The 22,643-nt window shown below is 37.3% G+C and overlaps 1 protein-coding gene across 1 annotated transcript in view; it reads left to right on the top strand.

Moving 5' to 3' along the window:
• ek1 (eph-like kinase 1) overlaps positions 1-16,728 on the top strand; it is a 67,033-nt gene extending 50,305 nt beyond the window's left edge. Inside the window, 6 exon segments of the mRNA XM_051882924.1 lie at positions 6,061-6,122; positions 7,159-7,368; positions 8,275-8,424; positions 9,666-9,859; positions 11,075-11,212; positions 12,933-16,728. Of these exon segments, the coding sequence (XP_051738884.1) occupies positions 6,061-6,122; positions 7,159-7,368; positions 8,275-8,424; positions 9,666-9,859; positions 11,075-11,212; positions 12,933-13,035 (857 nt within the window). The 3' untranslated portion in view covers positions 13,036-16,728.
• The last annotated feature ends 5,915 nt before the right edge of the window (positions 16,729-22,643 follow it).

The following is a 22,643-nucleotide window of genomic DNA, read 5'->3' as shown; positions in this document are numbered from 1 at the left end:
AATAGTAATTAGATTATCTATACTTTATATTGGCAGATACTATTTGCAACTTAATATTTTTGTACATTAACAGGATGCAATAATATCATAGTTATATTTATTAAAATTATTACATGGATGCTGCTGCCTTATTAGGAGAATAAAAACCTTCCCAACACCTTCCCCTAACCCTACCCAATAAATACTTTTACTATTATTAAACACCCGTTAGGTGGTTTATTTCCACTTTTAGAACATTTTCATTTTTATTGAAAATAAATGCCTTTCTGATGTGATATGTGATAAGGAAAATGGAGAAGAGCAAGCTCGGCAAAAGGCAGATTCGAACCCGCGACGATCGCATTAAAAGCCAGGTCTGCGAGCCTTACTCGATACTGTTGCGCCACTGACGTCGTTCAATTCTACGCGTCTTTTTGTGGCCCAACCGGACATTGGTGGGCGGAGCTAGTGTAAATAGCGTTTGCCAACAAGGGACGCTATTTGCACTTAGTGTAAATAGACACTCCATTACTTTTTTTTTCAGTTTAACGTGTTTTACATTTTATGATCACATCCTTATTCATGGATGTGATCATAAATAACCATTCAAGCGCGACAAACAAAAGAGAAATCAGTGGTGCGCTGTCTGTGAATCTCGCTCCGGCCGCATTGAGCTTGAATGGACAAAAACACACAAAATTATACCAAAATGGCTGTTTTATCCTCATAAGCAAAGTATTAAATGAGCTAAATAAAGCCTTAAATGAATGTAAAGAGTTGCGAGGAAATAGGATGTGTTTCAGATCCTCGTCAGGTCTTAAAGTGACAGCAGCCTAATAAACCTGCTGCAGTCTGTCATTAAGGTTAATCAAACAACAAATGAAAAAGAGAATCACTCCCTGCTCTTGACTAAATGGCTTTTATAGCTTTAATTAGGATTATTCTATATTTAATTTATAATTTATGCAGTGAAGACTGAAGTATTTGATAACTTTATTCAATTTCCTGCCTGTTAGATCAAATATTTAAAATATACTGTATGTTGTTTCTACACTAATTTGGAGAAAATGTGAAATTATTACAATATATAAAAAACATTAATGTTAGATGCGATTAATCGTGATTTAATCACAGAAAAAATTTGATTAATTAGTTATTTTTTAAATCAACTCACCACTATTATATAATACATATCATTTATTATTATATTTAGGATGGTTACAAATGACTGTACAGGTAATGTTATGTATTATGTTGATACACGTAAGGCATGTACATGCTGTAAAGCATGCACTCCCTCATTTAGAACAATCCTAATTCAAAAACAATCGAATAAGAACATAATTATCTATGAATTTACCTGTGGATAGTTGCATGAGAACCTTTTCTACGCACATATGTAAACACACTCAATGAAACTATCAGATTACGTATCTTCCATCTTGCTCTTTTTCCCCCTAAAGTAATATAACACACGTGTGTGCGTGTGTCGGTTCGCGAACGTGTCCTCTTCCACCACTGATTGGGTGAGATTTGATAGCTGGAGTAATTTCACAGGTCACAGATCAGCCTGATGGCATAGGGGATGGGGACAGGAGAGGTCAGCGACCCCTCGCACTGCATTACAGAAGCAGCTGTCAATCCTGCCCCCTCCTTATACGCGCAGACTAATCACGGCGCTGATGGAGCCGAGCGGAGATGCATTAAAGAGGCTGAAGAGTGTTTATGCTGCCTGATGGAGCGACGGCGAGATAGACAAAGAGTTTTGCGCTGTAATATGAAAAGCATCTGTCACGTAACACAGCTTTCGGAGAGGCGCTCTATCATTACCACCTCAGACGGAAAAAATTAGACCGTGATTGAGCTTTTTGTAATGCAAATGTGTCAGCAGCTCAGAGAATGGAATCCGAATAGACCTTAATGCCCCATTCAGTTCTTTATCCCCCATCTTTACAAAAACACAGAGCTGTCATCGTCTCTATTATAAAGCCATTGTGCATCTAACCATCAGATTAGCGGACTCCGGTCTACTATCTGATAACGTTCGCTATCCACGGCTGTATTTTCAGGTTCATTCCAGCTGAGTCCTCAAGAAAAGTTTTTGTGCCGTCAACAGCGTGAACAATAGATAAGAGAATGTCATTTCTAAATCATTGAAAGTATTGCTTTGTTCGGAGTAATGTGTGCTTTTAAGCTAGAGCTTAACTTGTTTTGAACCGGAACATTCCTTTATCCTCTGATATTTCATGACAAATTGCTGTCATTTCATCAAAAGCCCCCGCAGCATGAGATTGCAGATGAAGTACAGAGTACATGCTGAAGTTGCAGGTCTTTCAATGTAAATCACCTTTTTCAGATTGCCTTAAATACATGAATGCATTCCTTGCTCCTGTGATAATGACCATAATTACAACCTTTCAACAGCAGTTAGGCGCTTAGAGCAGATCGGCCCTCCGCAGGACGTAATATGCTCATTGCCTTGTTTTAATCATGGACGTTTGAGTGTGTGTGTGTCTGAATGCTGTCTAATTGGAACGCTCCTAAAACTGCTGCAGCATCAATCTCCCTTAAATGTGAAAGCGTGGATAAGTAGCTAGGTAATTTAATTAACAAACTTATCAGTAGAACCGTCAGCTATTTCTTAAGAAGCCGAACAGCTAGAGTACGGAAATGCACGTTGATTTGATCTGATAGTGCAAACATCTGCAGTGTCAGGGAGATGTTGTGGTTTGTTTGAAAGCACTCTGTATTTCATTTTTGGTGGTGAAAGGTTTGTAGGTTGAGGCAGGGAGGCCACGTTATCCAACTAGCTCACTGTCAAAGCAATTTGTCCCACGTTGATAAGCTAATGCGCGATCTGTTCGGATATCCTTCACCACGCTTGTCGTGTGACATCATTTCTAAAGGGCGTGACCAATACATTTGTGATTTACTTACAGTGACAACTAGGACATACATTGCTAGCTCTATTCGTTTGAAACCGCAAACAGTAACATCTTAGGGCTTGGTGCTATAGATAGCTTGTTAGGCTGAATGGGGGTTTTATTGGATTCAATTTCTTTGTGCTTTGCTGAAGTAGAGATTACAAAACCATAATGAAACCAATTGACTCTTTTCTTGTAGCCTCACCCGCAAATCGCCAGTCTGCAGGCTTAAATTGTATCTTGAAATTGACAGGGCAGTTGTCTTGATACCTTTGTCCTCAAGATCTTCTACTCACATTTTCTTTTTACTTTGTGACTTTTGCCCATTTCGAGCTGCAACACACAAAGCAATGGTGCTTTAAAGGGGATGCAATGTTTTCAAGGTTTTACCATGCAAAACTGTCTAATAGCTAAAGAATTCAATTCAATTCAAATGTATTTGTATAGCGCTTTTCACAATACATAATGATTCAAAGCAGCTTTACAGAAAATGCATGTCAACATTACAATTATTCTGTTAGCAAATTTAATTATGTAATTTCAGAAATGTACATATACAAATCACGCAGTTAGCTAATAATGGATTCATTTAAGCAATGTATTATTTTAAGGCAGAAACAATGAGCTCATTCCAGTAATGAATACATGTTAACAATGATATAGCAAAATTTGGAATGGTGCATGTTTGCGTCATCTGAAGTCCTCACAGAAGTTGGGGTCATCTCTTCACAGGTGTTGGTCATCTGAAGTCTTCATAAGAGGCTGGATCCAAGCCGAAGCTGATATATTCTCTAGTCACCTCGGGACGGGCATCCCAAGATAAAACATAAAAAGCAAATGGAGAATAATTAGTATAGCTGCTGTTCATAACATTAAGCAAAGATAGTCATGTGCATTTAATCTGATATAACTCAAGTACAGGGTTATGAGATGCATTATGTGAATGCTTGGCCAAAGAGATGTATCTTTAATCTAGATTTAAACTGGGAGAGTTAGTCTGAGCCCCGAACATTATCAGGAAGACTATTCCAGAGTTTAGGAGCCAAATGTGAAAACGCTCTCCCTCCTTTAGTGGACTTAGATATCCTAGGTACTACTAGATGCCCAGAGTTTTGTGATCTTAAAGTGCGTGATGGATTGTAGGGCGATAGAAGATCGGTTAAATACACAGGAGCTAAATCATTCAGGGCCTTATAGGTCAGTAGCAATACTTTATAATTGATACGGAACTTAATAATAGGTAACCAGTGTAGAGATGATACATTTGGTGTTATATGATCATATTTTCATGACCTAGTAAGAACTCTAGCAGCTGAATTTTGGACTAATTGTAGCTTGATTATTGAGGATGTAGGACAACTGGCTAGCAATGCATTACAGTAATCTACAGTAAACTTTTCTGCATCAGAAACAGATAACATATTCCGTAGCTTAGCGATGTTTCTGAGGTGGAAGAAGGCTGTTTTTGTAACATATGAAATATGAATTTCGAAGGACAAGTTGCTGTCTAATACTGTATAACATCCAGGTCTTTAACTGTAGAAGATGAAGTAACAGTACATCCTTCTAAATGCAAAATGTAGTCTAAGAGATTCTGTCTACAGGTTTTTGGTCCAATAAGTAATACCTCAATCTTATCTGAATTTAATAGAAGAAAATTACTGGTCATCCAATTATTTATATCTTTAACACACTCTGTCAACTTGGAAAATGTAGAGATATCATCTGTTCGTGATGAAATACATAACCGAGTGTCATCAGCATAGCAGTGGAAACTAATTCCATGTTTTCTTATAATATTACCAAGTGGCAGCATATATATTGAAAATAGCAGAGGGCCTAACACCGATCCTTGAGGCACTCCATAAAATATCAAAATATTATAAAATATTAAATGTATAAAATGAGAATTTATTTATTTAATAAGAAAATGCATGCATATTAACTGGACCATCATGATTGTATTTTCTTTTCTTTTTTTTTTTTCATTATATTTAATTTATATTATTTTAAGCCAAAAGAAAAACAAAACTTTAAATAAAAAATACCCTGTAAATTTACAGAAACAATATAATAGAATATATAATAATATATATTACATATAATATAAATAATATATTTTTTATTATTATTATTTATATCTAAAAATAAAAATTAAATTTACACTGATACTTTACAGCAACTACCCCATGGAGCAAATTGAGGTTACATTGTTCCCTCAATATCACCTCATCAGGATCACCTTTTTTGCAGTGTTTAAACCTACTGTTTAACCTTTTCGTTACCAGTCCAGATTTTTAGCCGCTAGGCTAGGCACAACATAAAGGGCTCCTCAAGGAAATAGCGAACATCTCTAGGGGTAAACGTCCTCTCATGTTGACGTGTGTCTGGTGCCCCGAGGTGAAAGTTCCTGCCGTACGTTACATCCATCAAGCATCTCTGATAATCAGGTTGGATTAGCATGTACTCTTCCCTGTCACATGTGAGGTGAGAAGGGGGTCTCTCTGATTGACAGTGTGCTATTTGCGTGGAATCAGGGGAGAATTTTTAATCACTTTGAGCTACGCAGGTGCAAGCTCCCATATGTGCCTCTTGCAGCTGTGTCTGAAACATAGTGAAGAGGTGAACACTTTTCCCATTAGCAGATCTTTACACCCCTTCTTCTTCAACCCCTCCCCATCACCACCCCCAGGGCAATTAATCACAGCACCCCCTAAAAACCTCCCCCCACACCCCCTTCATCATCCTTCCTCCTAAAGGAACTCATTACCATTTTAGGTATTTCTGGACAAAGATATTCTCAGTGGACAGCTCGCTCTAATTATCTGCCTGACTGTTATTGAGAGCTTTGATTAGGGGCTGTCACTATGAGTAACAGGCAGCAGGTAGAGGAAAAGGAAAGCTGGGACGAGGGTCTGTGAAGTCGCGGGAAGTGGGGGAGGTGTCCGCTCTCTTTATCTGCATGTTTTTCTCTGTCAACTTGGAAATGAATTAAATATAGGACACAAAGCGCCAGCCTCTTTCTGCCTCTCCGCTGCGTCTTTTCTTGTTTGCCTGTGAAAAAAAATTAAACGTCTTTCTCTCGCTTCGGCTCTCTCTCTCTATTTTCAGCAATATTTCACACTTCCTGTTTTGTCTCCTTGTTTCTGTCCCTTAGGTAAGCCTGTGATGATAGTGACAGAGTACATGGAAAATGGATCTCTGGACACTTTTTTGAAGGTGAGCATGCTCTATTTTGCTGCCAATGATGAAGCCCAATTTGCACCAAAGGAAATGCTGTGAAATATCACAGGAACACAAAGCAATCTTCTGGCTCTTCCAGATCTGGCTTGACAGCTCGCGGGTTCACACCTCTCTATGCCTGTTTTTTCTTTGTGTCCTCCTACCCAGCTCAGACCACCATGATTTATGCTGGTTTGGTGTTCATGTTGCTGGTGCACCATGATTTTCTTATCTGGTGGAGATAGTCGACCAGCATGGACTTTCTGATAAAGCTGGTCAAGCTAGATTAGAAGATAGGAGACACTAGCCACAGGGGTTTTTAAACTTTTTGATGCCAAATACTGTCCTTTCCTAAAATATTAAGGCAGATATGTTTTCCTTGTATGTGAACCCTTGTATACTAATAGAGAAAAATGTTAAGAATGATATTATAAAAGAAACATTATTTCTGAAATTAAAAAATTGGCTTTATATTATCATTAAAGTGAAAGCAAATGATTGAAATATTATTTTGAAAGTATTTACTTTGTATTACCTATTACGGCAATGTATATTTTCTTCCAGATTTTAATTAAATACCTATCTTTAAAAAGCAGAATGAAGCCATAATGTCAAATTAGATTTAAATATTCTGTTAATTTACAATTTCTGTGGACCCCAGTTTGAAAACCCCTGCACAAATACACCAGCATCCCATTATTGCCCCAATATTACCATACAACAGTAGTTAAAAATCAAAACATTTTGTTTTCTTGCCAGAGGGAATAATGAAATATCATAATTTGGTTAGTTGGTTACTTACTTGCCATTGCTCGCATAAAAAGCCTGAACGATTATACAGTCATTGCAGTTAATAGCTCGTGCCCTGCAACATGTGAGCAACACTTTTAATTAGGAAGCCAATGAATTATGAATTACTCATGAGACAAATTCAAACCTGACCGACTGTGCCAGGATCCACAGAGGTTGAACACGGCAGAAAATAAGGCCACAGGGATGAGATTTTGACATGAGAACTCTTCATTTTGTTCAGAAACACGACGGGCAGTTCACGGTGATCCAGCTGGTGGGAATGATGCGTGGGATAGCCGCGGGGATGCAGTACCTCTCAGAGATGAACTACGTGCACCGGGATTTGGCAGCACGGAACATTCTGGTGAATGGAAACCTGGTGTGTAAAGTGTCTGACTTCGGGCTGTCGCGCGTGTTAGAGGACGATCCAGAGGCGGCGTACACTACACGGGTGAGAGATCCTGCTTCTGCTCTGGATGTTTGCACTTCTGGGTCTCTGGTCTCATTTTAACTGGATTTACTGTGCAACGTTTTTTGTTGTGATATGTTAACTGGTTTAGTTTTTTAAATAAGAAATATAATTTGATTGTGTAGACAAAAAATCAGACACTGCAAGATATATTCTTGCTGACCCGTAGTCTGGAAATGAGGTCACGCAGGACTGTCATAGCAGCTATCCAGACTGATGGATGGCTAAACATTCACTCAGAGTGTGTGTGTGTGTGTTACTACCTGCCTATAAATGCATTTGTAAATGTTTTGGCTGGATGATCATTATAAAATAAACTTTGGACCAGCATTCTAGAGCAAAATTACCAGATCAATGGATCTTTTAAAGGCTAAAAACCCTTTTTAAAGTCTTGATTTTGTTTTTGGAGCCTACTAGAATAGGTTTTCATGCTTGAATGTTCAAAAAACACCTTATTTTTCCACATATTTTACATTGTTGCAGTACCTCTCTTCCCAGTCTGTCAGTAACACTAGTGTAATACTAGTGTCTAGTTCTGGTTTCCATGAAGCCCCTCCTTCTGAAAAGCGCATTGTGCTCTGATTGGTCGGCTGGACCAGTGTTTTGCGATTGGTCAACCGTTTCTTACCATAACCACAAGTTTCAATCACATCTCAACCAAGAATCTTTCTTTAGTGTGTAATGTGTCTGTTTAAGCATGAAAAAGACCCCTTTATTTGAAAGACTGGACTTCCGCCATATTGCATTCAAAAAATAGCTTACTTTATTTAAGCTGTTCATGATTTTAAAAGTAGCAATGCTAGTAGCTTGTTGGTGATCACTTAATTGTTTTGCAATTTGTAGTAATGCTAATTCCTAACACTGCTAACCTCTGATTTTGTGCTTTAGGGAGGTAAGATTCCCATTCGATGGACAGCCCCTGAGGCTATCACCTACAGGAAATTTACATCAGCCAGTGACGTGTGGAGTTACGGCATTGTCATGTGGGAGGTGATATCCTACGGGGAACGACCATACTGGGAAATGTCCAATCAGGATGTGAGTAAATTCTGAATTTAAATGTTACCACAGTTGAATTGCACAAATTAGAAACATCAGGAGGTTTTAAGAATGAATTGTGTGAGGTATAACCTTAAATTTTATTTTACTATTTTTTATATACTGTTATAATATTTATTATTATTTTGAATAAGCTTTTATTTTTTTTAATATTATTTCAGTTTTCATTTTAAGTTTAGTTTAAATTTTTGGAATAGTCCTTATTTTTTGCCTTTTTATTAGGTATTTTTTATTTAGTTTTAATAATTTTGTTACTTCAACTTATTTTATTTCAGTTAGTTGCAAAGGCAACATTTCTAGGTTTTTTAAGATTTTCATATATTTATATTTCTTTCAATTAATGAAAATGATTTTTAATAGTTTTCATTTTAGTTTTAACAACACTGGTAATCATTGCCATTGGCCAGCTTTATTTTTTTTAAAAAATGTGCGAATCCTCATTGATTTGTAATAAAAGAGCTTTGCCAGAGCACTTCTGTGGGACTGGAATTAAAAAAAAAAAAAAAAAAATTCCCAGACTTACAAAGGTAAAAAGATTAAATGCATCTGGAGGGTGAACATTTCCAGATTTCAATTCACAGGCCGCTTTAAAAGAGGGAATTTGAATCCGTGTCAGTGGGTTCTTGGCAGATTTTCCACACCAGAAACCATTTTCATTTATTTATCTTCACCTTGGGAAGAGATCTTTGTTTGGGATTTGGAAAGAGGCTGCTCGGGAGAGAGATTGAGACATTTGGGAATGATTCGAGACTCGTCATGTTAAACTGGAGCACGAAAACATTTGCATGCTTGTTAGCGGATGCACTTTTATTGTGTCGAGGGAATGGAATTCGAAAGTTCCATTCATGGCGTAAACCACAAAATCCATCTGTCTTCCTTCCTTTGCCATGGTAACAGGCAATGGTGCATTTCGACGGTTACAGTCTTCAAGGCAAGAGTTAAGATAATACAAATGTTTCCATCAGGTTAGTTTATTCTTTCCCTTACGGCGGTATCATTTCATAAAAGGGACAAAATTAAACAGCTCTCCTTTGCGCTAACAGTCTTACCCGAAATCTCATTCTCACTTCACAGTCACAGATGGGTAAAAAAATGAATTAATCCAACCTCACACAAAAGCTAAATGCATTAAGCGAATGAATAAATCTGCTCAGTATTCATGGAGCTTATACGCTGCTAATAAATGTATGATTTTTAATGTGGAATCTTCTTCCCTCCAGGTGATAAAAGCTATAGATGAAGGCTACAGGCTACCGGCTCCAATGGACTGTCCGGTGGTGCTTCACCAGCTCATGCTGGACTGCTGGGAAAAGAACCGCAGCGATCGGCCCAAATTTGGGCAGATTGTCAACACCCTGGACAGGCTGATACGGAACCCAAGCAGCCTGAAGCAGCTGGCCAACACTGCAGTCTGGTGAGCCAAATGCCCTCCACGGATTAGATCTGAATTCAATAGAGGTGATCCGTTGGGATGTGTACGGCGGTTTGTTCGGCACGAACGGCATGTAATATATAGCTCATGAAGGGCGCTATGATGTTTCTCAGGTGTGTGATAAAATCTGAGGTGTTTTTTGCAATAATCCAATAATGAAACAGATATCCGGCTAATCTAGATTGAAGCCAGATGTACATCTGTACGAATTTCTTACTTCCAGAGCATGTTTCCCTCAGTGGAGAGGGGGGTTTGAGGTGATATTGGCTGATATCTGATTGCTTGTCTATCCCTCTGCCGCATTTTGAGGGCTGCCAAATAGGAGGCAGATGGGCGCTGGATTGTTTAGACTTTGCATGCCACAATTAAAGCCGAATGTGCGAACTGAATTTTCCCAAAAATCACTGGGAAGCCCCTGCCCCATGTCCCTGCCATTAAACACAATGGGTTTAGATCTAAATTACTCAGGATTGTGTGTGGTATAATGGACGCTATGCAGCAGAGAGGGAGAGAGTGACAGAGACATGGTTTGGTGGTGCAATCTGCCTCCCTTCTGGATCTGGAAAGCCTCATATGTCCAGACAAGGACAAGCTTCTGATAAGCTTGTACACAGACTCGAACATATAAAAGAAGCTGGTTTCTTATTTGTTTTTTGAGCGATTTTACAATGCTCACATCATGGCAACACTTACGTTAAAAGTATAAACTGATAAAACAGCATGGATTTTGAATAAATCTAAATGGAATTTTACCAAAAACACAAGGAAAAATGGATACATATATCGGTCGAGAGTTTGGAATAATTAGGATTGTTTTTGAAATGCTCACCAATCAGCATATTTAAATGATTTGTGAAGGATTATGTGACACTGAAGACTGGAGTAATTATGCTGAAAATTCAGCTTCGCCATCACTGGAATAAATAACATTTTAAAGTATATTAAAATAGAAAACTGTTATTTTAAATTGTTATAATATTTCACAATATTACTTTTTATTTTTGATCAAATAAATGCAGCCTTGGTGAGCATAAGAGACTTCTTTTAGGAACATTAAACTGGTAGTGTACATCAGACATCCCCACAGAGCAATATAGAAAGCTTTCTTCAAGACAATTCTGACATGTCATACTAGATGTGAAATGACATGGTTATATAAGGCTGTTATTCTGACTGCACTTCCTCCTCCATCCACAGGGAGGATCCAGTGACTCCTGATGCTGGGGTCAACACAGTGGAAGACTGGCTGGACTTGATTAAAATGGGTCAGTACAAAGAACACTTCTCTAGCGCCGGCTACGTCACCCTGGACTCCGTTCTGTACGTCAGTGCCAGGTAAACAACAGCTACAGTACACATAGACCTCACAATTATGTTAGCATGAGATGTTTGGTTGCATTTTCAAGAGATACTTGACTGTTCATAATGGTATATTAGCTTACTGCATGCTGAGAATTTACAAACTGTGCACACACAGTATACATACTGCAAAAAATATCATGGTAGTACGGTATTCAGAACATACCAGCTATGTTTGAAACTGAACACTAGATTACTACTTACTGCGAATTATATACTGTATATGCCTACTATATGTGACCCGTGCTGGCAAAATGAGTTGGAATGCGCTAATTTCAAGCTACAGCCAAAACGAGTGAAAAATGTCAATTTTGTTCAAAATTGAGGTTTTCACAAAAATGAGTTCATTAAGCCCTCTTCTAGCGATCCCAATAGCAATTAAACATCTAAAAGTATCTTTATTTGTACATTTTCTGATAGGAGTACCTTTCCTTTGACCATGAAAAATGCCGTTTTTCTCTGCTCGCTTCTCGGCGACTGGCGCTTCCTCTCAGCACAAGTTTGGTATCGTTGTAAAGCAACGATAACTTTGTGAATATTCACAACGAATTCTCAATTACATGAGTCTGAACCAATGAAATGTGATTTTCAAACTCCTGCTGATGTAAACAAAATGATCTTACTCGCGCTGACTGACAGATCTGAAGCGCGCGCACAAAGACAGCGCGCGATCCCGATAAACACTGAATTACCGTATTTCAAAAAAAATTTAAATATTTGCCGAGTATTCGTGCAAACATTATCTGTTATGTCTTAAGTGAACGTTTGGTTAACTGTTCTGGAAAAACATCTGATGTATAACATAACATTATATTATATCCGTGCGGTACAGTAGGTCTTAATAATAATATAGTCTGTTTCAAAATTGACTTTGCTGACTCTATCGGCTTCAAACAGGTGTAGCTCAGTCATTTTTTGTTGGATTCCAACAAATCATACATCATTTTAATAGAGAATGTGAGAAAAACAATAACTCATTTTTGAAAATTTGCTCATTGTGACTCATTTTGCCAGCACGGGTGACATGTTTTGCATTTTCGTGTGAAATTATCTACATTTTGGCAGTACGATCAAAATGAGTATGCAAAAGTAGTATGCTACTTTGTCACATGACCTCAAGTTATCAATTAGGAACTTGGAAGTTATCCATTTTATTTAAATTTTGGGTAAAAATGTACTTTTTGGCAGCTTAATAAATATTGACTCAAAAAATAAATGTTTAAAATCACTGTAGTTATGTTTAATCCCACTGGAAACGGAAAGTCAAGTGGAATGCGTTGCATTGTGCTTTGCTTCCATGTACGCTCTCAAAATTAAAAGTTCCGAAATGGAGTTTAGGCACCAATGCCATTAAAGAGCCATTTTTGGTTCCCCAAAGAACCTTTCAGAGAACAGTTCTTAAAAGAACAATTTTTTTGTGTGTGTGTAAAGAACATTTTAAAAATCTAAAGAACCTTTTTCCACTATAAAGAACCTTTTGTTTAATGGAAAGTTTCCATAGATGTTAAAGTTTTTTTCATGGAACCATAGATACCATTAAACAACCTTTATTTTTAGGAGTGTTTGCAGGACATCTGCATACTGTACACAGTTAACAAACCGCATACTTTACACATAGTAGTATGCTAGCATGCTATTGCAAACATAGCCACCATTTGCTAAGGCATTTTCTTCTTTCTCTTCATTTCTCTCACAGTGAACTGGATAAGATGGGCGTAGCACTGGCAGGCCATCAGAAAAAGATCCTGTCTAGTATCCAGTGTCTTCAGGCACAGCATGGGACTCAAGTTCAGGTATAGCGCCTCACCTCAACGGCCTCGACCTGTTCCGCTTCCACCGAAGAGGAGATTGGGAGCGTTCTTGCCACATGGAAGCGTCTTGCTGCAAAATGACTCTGTTTTATCTCTCTACCAGCACTGAAGTTCCTCAGCCCTACAGGAGAATGGGCGAGTACCTTCCCTTTTGTGATCAGCATCCAGAAATCTTCTAAGGCAGTAGATTGCTCTGGATGCTCAAAGATTGTGGACTTTAAAAGTGGATATTAATCGATCCAAGTGAAGTAAGGACAAGAATCAACACCATGTGACATCACAGCACTGTGAACATCACGCTCCACTCCTCATTGTACAGAAGAAAGACCTTGAGAAGAAACACCGATTGTGTCTTGTGAATCTTTTAACTGTTTTGCGAGTGATACAAGTATGATTTTCTTCAATAAGAGACTTAACATAAACTGCGAGGATGAGAAAACCTTCAGCGAGATGTCCTTGAAAACTTGTGTATGTGGAAATAGTTTAGAAACGTTCAGCGAGAGACAGCTCGCCTTTAGAAGCACTGATCTCTCTTTCACACATACACATTTAAACGGTACATAGAAGGGCCGCTCCTTGACCCCAAATGCCTCTCCGGTCTGCTCCCGTCAAGCCCTCAGCAGCGTCTTTGGAATATGTCAATTCCACCGTGGAGATCCCAGAGTTTGGAGAGCCCACACTTGTCACTTTTGACAAGTTCTGACATCCGACGCGCAGCAACAGAGAAACAAGAGACGTTTAAGGAATGAAAAGTAATTGTTGCTTCAGAGGCAGGACAGCGTGACGATGTCACGAAGAGGGCAGATGTCGTCCTTCCTTCACACTGGCAGCAACTTTCGGACACGTTTATGTGGAGCCACTCCATTTGATGTGGCTTTTCTTCTAATTTCATTGCATATTTAAAGTATTTCGCATCATTACATGCGTTTCACCACGAACGTGAGCCGCTATGGGCGTCTTTGTTGGAAGGAGATATGTGTTGAGCATTTAACGAGGGAGACCGTATCCCTAAATCATCCTGGTGTTGATGGAGCTGCACTCGGTGGACTGTTGAATCTATATTTGTGTTGGACCCCTTTTAGCATAGCGCTCTGATGGTTACCGAGCACTAGGTACCTTCAGATTACATTTCCATATGATCTGATAACAACATGGTGGAGCTTAAACATTTTAGCATACAATTTCCATGTCATTTTATGCACCATGTTCACAATCCCATGTAAAAAGTTGTCCGCAACAGATGCTGGTGCTTTAAAAATAGGTTCATCCTCCATTTTCTGGTTTCTCGCCCCATGTTTCTTGGCAGTGCTTTGTTTTGCACTTGGAAATGGTGTGATTGAAGAAGAAAAGATTGTATTGCAGTAGAAATTGAGACATTGTACAGTGTTGGTTATTGTATTTGTACAGTAATGACTTAGTGTTTTGAAGGCTTTTGTCAGTTGTAAATTAAGGCAAGGTGGTAACTCTTATTTTAACCTTCAGCTCTAGCTTTGAACAGACAAGGATTGTGTGGCTGTAGAATGTAATGGATAATTTAGCTTTATGGTGTTGGGGAAAGCTAAGCATTCTCAGGATTGTTTTTTTGTCACTGATACACTATTCAAAATGGCAGCAGATCAGACACAACTGCCTACTCAGTTCTGTCGTCTACGGATTCACTTCCTGTTAGATGCCTTTCCGTTTCAGTGTTCTTATTTATGTTTCGTCATCACAAGTCCTTCATTTACACGCTGCAGAAAACATTTTCTTTCAGTATTTTTACATTTGTCTTGTTTTCCAGTAGACATAAGAATAATATCTAAATATCTAAATGTACGACATTTCTGGCAAGATTCTAAGAAACTTTAATGGGGTCTATGCTTAAAGTTTGTCAATTGGGTAAAAAAACAGTTTAATTCATAATATATTCTTTGAAACCAGTAATATTTTTACAATCTACTACACTACTGTACACTACACAACTGGTCAATAAGACTTTTTGAAAGAAATTAATACTTATATTCAGCAAGGTTGTGTTAAATTGATCAAAACTACATGTTAACATATATTAAAACAGAAAACAGATATTTTAAATTGTATACGTTACTGTTTTTACTGTATTGATAAAATAAATGCAGCCCTGGTGAGTATAAGACTTCTTTCAAAAAAGATTAAAAATGTTACTGACCCCAAACTTTTGAATGGTAGTCTTATTTTATATTTATGAATATATCTTGTTTTAAGTATGTTTAAAAAAACAATTTACTGGAAAACAAGACAATATTGAAAATCTATTTAGGTGACATGGTATTGATTTAATAAGCACAACTTTAGCATTCTTGTAATTAAAATGCTAAATAAAAATGATCAAACATGCTTTTTTTTTTATATACAGTATTATAATGTTGGCAGACACTTTCTAAATGATGCAGAAGCAACAAAAACGGTGTTGTTCTCTCATTATTTGACCTCTCTGAGAAAGTGTTCCTTCGGCTCATTGAGTTAAATTTAATTGAAACCATAACGAAGAATGTTTATTTCTTCCGACTATTTATTGATGAAAGTCAAGGTTATAATTGTAATAATGGGCACATCTGCTCTGTGCTTTTAGTAATTCTTAATTAGGAGCTATTCCTAATTGTCAGATTACTGAAACATATGTGCCTATTCAGATTTGTAATTTCCCATGTGGCAACAATAACAGCAAATAATTTAATGAAGCACTGCAAAAAGCATCTTCCACCCAAAAATGATTCACTTTGAATCCTGGGTTTCTTGTGAGTTCTCATTTTTCTTGTTTTTAGTTTGTAGCTCACTATTTACACAACACAAACACTCACAGTTCGATGCAGTAAACATTATCTTGAAGCATTTTTGACATTCCTTTTGTTTTTTTAGAAATAATAAATGCAGTTTGTTTGTGTTCCATTTTGTGAAGTACTGTTATTATCATGCAAACTTTGGTCTGGCAAGTCCACACTACCCACTAGTTACTGCACATTGCATCAGGACCTTGGCCAGACATTTTTAGCCAAGATACATCACCGTGAGTGAACACACAACTTCTTAAACTTTGATTGCCAGGTTTGAATATCAGCCAGGATTAGCACTGAGAATAATAAATATATGTCACTTGGCGGACGAGACGAGTAGTGTTGTTTGGAAAATATTAATGATGTGTCTGGAAATCATCAATTAACCTGTAAGAAGCCACTCTCTTGTGGCCGAAAGCATCAGTATTACAAAATTGTTGGATGGTTTTGCAGTCGGCCTCTGTAACTCAGTCTGTACTTAGCCAGTCAGGACTGTTGCTTTGTTGTACGGGTAACCGCACCGTGCATTACATAATTAAATCATATCTGGAATACTTATGTTGAGGTGTACGCATGTGATGCACTTTGCCACCCACTTCTAAACTGAAGTACTTCAGCCCTGAGTGTAAAAAGCTTCTTTGGCTTGTACAAGGTCAGTAATGGATACATGATTAGATAACTCGATGAAGGGTCACGGAGACATTGACTTTAGAAAACCAGGTCCTCAGTCAGTACCTGAAGATGTTACCTCTAAATTTCTGTGTATCTTTTGTTTTGAGTTTTCAACATTGTGATGATTTGTGTACCGGTTTGGTTATTATTTCATAAAGCTCTTGTTGAATTGTATGCATTTTGAACATTGTGTCCAATAAATATGTTAATATTTTTAGCCTTTTGTTCTCATCTGTGTCTACAAAATTCATGTGAATTTATGTTATTTATAAAATTGTGATATATATATATATATATATATATATATATATATATAGCATTACTATTTTATACAATAAATTGCTTTAAAGGATTAGTTCACTCTCAAGCCATCCTAGGTGTATATGACTTTCTTCTTTCTGATGAACACAATCTGAGTTATATTAATAAATATCCTGGCTCATCCAAGGTTTATAATGGCAGTGAACGGGACCAACGAGTATGAAGCTCAAGAAAGTGCCTCCATCCGCATCCATCCATCATAAACGTACTCCACACGGCTCCGAGGGGTTAATAAAGGCCTTCTGAAGCGAAGTGATGCGTTTTTGTAAGAAAAATATCCATATTTAACACGTTATAAAGTCAAAATTTCCAATCTTTGCCAGACTGCCTTCAGTATTCAACTTAAGAAGAAAGTGTAACGCCTCTCGCAGTTCAAAATGCTTACACTACGTCCTACGACTTCCGCATTCAACTTACGAAAAAAATGTAACTAACGCTTTTTTCGTAAGTTGAATACGGAAGGCGGTCTTGCAGAAGCTAGATATTTTACTTTATAACTTGTTAAATATGAATATTTTTCTTACACGAACGCATCGCTTCGCTTCAGAAGGCCTTTATTAAATCCCCCAGAGCCATGTGGAGTACGTTTATGATGGATGGATGCACTTTCTTCAGCTTCATTATAAAGCTTGGATGCGTCAGGATATTTGTTATTATAACTCAGATTGTGTTCATCAGAAAGAAGAAAGTCATATACACCTAGGATGGCTTGAGGGTGAGTAAAGCTTGGGGTAATTTTCATTTTAAAGTGAACTAATCCTTTAAGTTTTATTTGAAGCATCACCAATCCAGAAATATCAGGAACGAAAGGTCAGTTCCAAGGAAAACATTGAACATCTGTCACCAGAAAATGGTTCCTGAACCTAGACTCCCCAGAGCGACAGTGAATCAACACACAGGTAAACAGACTGTCAGACGCTTGTCTCTCTCTCTTCCCTTCTACCTCTTCCAGTAGATGCTCGTGAGATCCATGCTAACTGAAAACAAACACAGCAGAGGTCTTTGCTATTCCCATCATGCTCTGCTCAAACAGTGGGCCACCATCTGGAGGGGCTTCGTTGAATGGCAGTGAGGGTTTCACCTCCTTAAATACAGCTCCCAGTTTAAGCTCCTCCGCAGCTGTTTCATTAGAGCTCGTTCTCTAAATTCAGCTACCTTGGCTAAGTTCTTTATAATTAAATTCAAGCAAAGATTGATTCAGGTTTTGTTGTATGTATGAATGGAATAAAAATAATTTGTGTGGGTGTGTGTACTCTGTGTTTGAAAAATACCATGCATATGAAACATCTTAATCAACGGTGTGATGACATCAGAAGAAAAGCAGCAACTTTTTCAAAAGAGTCAAAGGAGAACAAGGTTTTATTCTTGGAGAAAACTGCATGATTTTTCCTCATGACCAGTCTTTAGTAATCCAAGCATCTGCATGAACATACTTAATGAACATATTTGGGCTATTATTTATCCTCTTTGAAGATGCTTCAAGGACAGACAGTCATGGAGGTAAGCCAACAGTGTCATGCTGTACTGCAGCCAATGATTTCCACCTTTCATTTTATTACAGCAGTGTTTAATTAATCCTGCAGAATAAAACCAGCAGCTAGAGTCAATATCTCTGTTCCAAAACCTATATAGTCAGCGACCTTGTAAGGCAGCATCCTTATCACTTATAACTGAATTGGATGCGTAGGTTGCTGCTATAAACGTTGACTACAACGCTTGATTCACCCAGCATGTAAACATATTTATTATGGTAATTGTAGTCCTTTTTATAGCAACTTGTTAGCATTTTTTTTAATACAGCAGCTTCAAAATTCATGGTTAAGGTGTGTAGCATGCTAACATTAGCCGCTATAAAATATAAACAACTGAAAACCCAGAGTATCCAGACTTGAAAATGCTGATTGTCTTCCTAATTTTAGGATTACAAACAGAACAGTTGTAGTGGTTAATGTTAGCATGTTGCTAAGCTAACAACAACAACACCCTCTAGTTAGCACAAATAACACAAAGTACACATTATGAGTGAAATAGACCACTTTGTGATTAGATACAGATAATTTACTCATACTTTGCTGTACTGAATTAAACAGTGATATATTCATAATTGAAAGTTCACTTTTTACTGAGCTTGTTGCAGTGCATTCTGGGATTGTTTTAACCTCAAAGCATACATGTGGTACTGCCATTCAATTCAAAATGAGTGCTTGGAACAGGCTTTGCATTCGAAGTACGCCTATGATGCCTTAAAATGATGTCTAGTCAGCCAGATCATTGGTTTTAGAATGGTGAGTACTACTATTTATCATATTGTGGCCTATAAATGTACTTTATATGTACTTTTTTTTTTACATACTTTTGTGGCCTATAAATGTAAATTCAGCCTGAAAACGTGTGATTTTGGGTTAAATGTTTTTGTATTCAGGTATTTCAGTTGAAGTAGCAGTCATGATAAGAAATATTTTAACCTTTTGGGTAAAATTTGCAAAAAGCATTTTGTGAGTGGAAATTTAAGAGAGTGTTACTTTGAAAAGAAGACATGGTTGCCTGAACTATAACAAGCACAAGAAGAGTGTCTACATGTTAACAGCATGGACATGTACATGTTACCATGGTTACAACAAAGACACCCACACCAGACAAGTCTCTCATTTTGTCAATCCGTAGCAACTCCTTGTATGGCAAGAACCAATCGAATAAATTCAGTTTGTGTGGCTGCAAGGGAATACAAATGTGAGAATAGGCTAGGATTAGCTGAAAAAAGCACCCTGAGACCTCTTGATTTATGATAGTGTGTTTTGTATCCAGTGGTGTTCTTGTGTATGTGAGAGTTGCCTTCATCTCGCAGCGTCCGTCAAGTCGTGGGGATTAAAACCGATATCATTTTTCTTCGAAGCGTGAGCTAAGCAGTCTACTCTTTGTCCTCACAGGTGACACAAAAAGCTCTCCATGACTGCTGAGTACACACATACACACATTGCATAAAATTGCATCAGACTGAAATGTCTGGTAACGATTTGTATTTCATTTGTCTAGTCTGTGAGAAAACACAATTTCCTATGTTTAATTTAGAACTGGAGTGAACAAAGTCTGTTCATAGAATATCTTCTATATTTTGGCTATGCTCAAAATAACAAACTAGAACCATTTCTGCAATAGGCCTATATAGCACAGTATGCATTTTGTATATAGAATACACTGTGTATACTCTGTATACTATACTGTATACTACAAAACACACTGCTCAGAATACTGCAATGTTATCTACGTTTGATTAAATTGACCGTTCGCAAAGACCCGCACCCTTTAGTTACTGTTGCTACGTCCGACAAGCCATGCCGATCTCTCGTCAGTCGTCACACATCTCACGCAGTGAAAAATACATCGCGCGGAGCAAACAGGATACTGACAACGTGACGACAGACAAGACAAATTTTGTCATTTTTAAAGAAATTTAAACAATAAATACCGTTTTGTGGCTCTTGTTTCGTGACAGACCGCTGTAGCACCTCAGTTCAAGCAGCTCGTGAACCGATCATCTCTTCCTACTAGTTCATTTACAGCATCAAATAAACATGAATGAACATCATAAGGAATGTTTTAATCGCGGAAATATGTCAGTACACACCATTTTTCAAGTTCAAGTCCACCTACGTTAATCTACTAACTCCCCTGACTGCTTTGAAAATGGCGGATTCGGCGTTATGATTGGTTAGATCGCCTGTCAATCAAACTCCTGGCAAAGGGTCAATTGCCAAAAGTTTTGATTTGATTAAATTGCCCAAAGTTTAGGCATTTTTTACACAAACATCAATTTAAAATGCAAATAAATTCCAATAGGGTCCTCACACCATCTGTGCTCAGGTCCTAAACAACCATGTTTATTATTTTCTATGGTGTATCAGCTCCCTATTTCAGTAGTGCACTACATTTTAACTTCTTTAATGTACAAAGTGGGTTATACAGTGATGCTTAAATATATGCATATATATATATATATATATATATATATATATATATATATATATATATTTATGCATATATGCATAAATATAGAAGCAGAAAATGTGAAAATAGAACATTTTAGATGTTACACAAATAAAACATTATACATATATATGTATAAAACCAAACCAAAAATTATTCTGACATTTTTTATATTTTTTAAATATTTTTACTAGTGGGTGCACACTATAGTTCATTTATGTAAGTGAGGATAGCAAAATAAAGTAAACTGTGACATATTATACCCAAAAATTCTTCATACAGTGGACTACCAGTAAAATTGATAAAAAATTTGGAACCAAAAATGATTCAGACACTTTGACCTGACCATATTTTGCTTAAGTGTTATCTGACATAATTAAGATTATTTTTTCTGACAGTTTAACTCTGAGATCTTGTCATATTTTATTACCATTTTTTAAACTATATAGTGAATAAACTGTATTAATGAATGAAATGTTCAAGGTATCTTAATAAATTTTGGTTTGACTGTATATATATATATATATATATATATATACTTAAAGGGATAGTTAACATTAACACATTTTAAATATTTTAGAATAACTGTAAATTTTAGTAAGAAATAATTATTTTAATTTATTTCTAAATGTTCATGTCTCTTTTCAAGGTACATTATGTACATACGTTAGAATAGTTTTATGGTTTTCAAAGCATACCATTGTGAACATTGTGAACCTTTTTCCTTTCTCTCTCTATCTTTTTGTCTGTCTCTTGCTTGCTTTCTCTTTTCTCTCATAATGACAGCTCTCTCTGGCAGCTGTATGTCTGTGGATGTGGATGTGCACCTGCGGGCTGGGTGGGTTCTGACAGTCGTCTGAATCTCTGGAGCCGCTTATAACGCATCTGTGATGCCTTAGGCTGCCTCTGTTTCTGCTGCCATTAAAGGCAGGACTAGACCACAAATCCAGGCCGTACAACTGAAGAACTTGGAGAGGTAGATGCTTCAGTGTCCTGAAAACATAAAAAATTTACAAAGGAGGAGAAAGGAGAAAGAAGGTCTCATAAGATCTGACAGAATCAGTTAATAATGAAAGTGTAGCCCAGGTTAAATATTTGCTCATTGAAATGCAAGGCTGCTTAATGAATGTTGACATTAAGTCTCGACGTGGGTCTCGAATAAAAAAAAAAGAAGCATCAATCACAGTTATTCTAATATAATTAAAATGTGTGCTGGGGGGCCAGCCCTCTGCCTCAAGAGATTTGCGGTCTTAAGAAAAGAATATATTAATGTTGAGCTCACTGACAGGACATGCCCTCACTCAATTAACCTTAAAGAAATAGAGAGACACGAGACAATGATGCTCCACTTAAAGTGCTAATGACGTCTTAAGGAGAGAAATTAAGCCTACTTGATCTCTGACCTTTCAGAATTGACGCGAGGTCGGAAATATTGATCATATTTTCCCTCATTAGAGTCCGTCTTTCTCTGCCATGTGATATTTTCTGCTCATTTTGACTTAAAGGGATAGTTCCCTCATATTTTACTCACCAAAATGAGTTTTAGGAACGTTCAGAATTTTCGTCACCTTTAGAGAACTTTTAGGGAACGTTGCATAATGTCACGAGAACGTCACCTTCTACGTGGGACAGTCTATTACTAATACTCTAATGAGAGTTATTTGACATGTAGTTGCAAAGTTACTTATAGTTAGTAGAATGACTAAATTGGACCATCAAAATAAAGTGTAACCTATTTTCTTTCTTCTGTGGAACACAAAAGAACATATTTTGGAAAAAGTGGCCATCACTATGTGATGCTGGTGGAGGAAAACGTTTTCTGACTTG

This window comes from Ctenopharyngodon idella, chromosome 23 (genome assembly GCF_019924925.1).
Source record: "Ctenopharyngodon idella isolate HZGC_01 chromosome 23, HZGC01, whole genome shotgun sequence".
In the NCBI taxonomy this organism is placed as follows: Eukaryota; Metazoa; Chordata; class Actinopteri; order Cypriniformes; family Xenocyprididae; genus Ctenopharyngodon; species Ctenopharyngodon idella.
The sequence above is the reverse complement of the archived record's forward strand: the minus strand, read 5'-3'. Positions and strand labels throughout refer to the sequence as shown.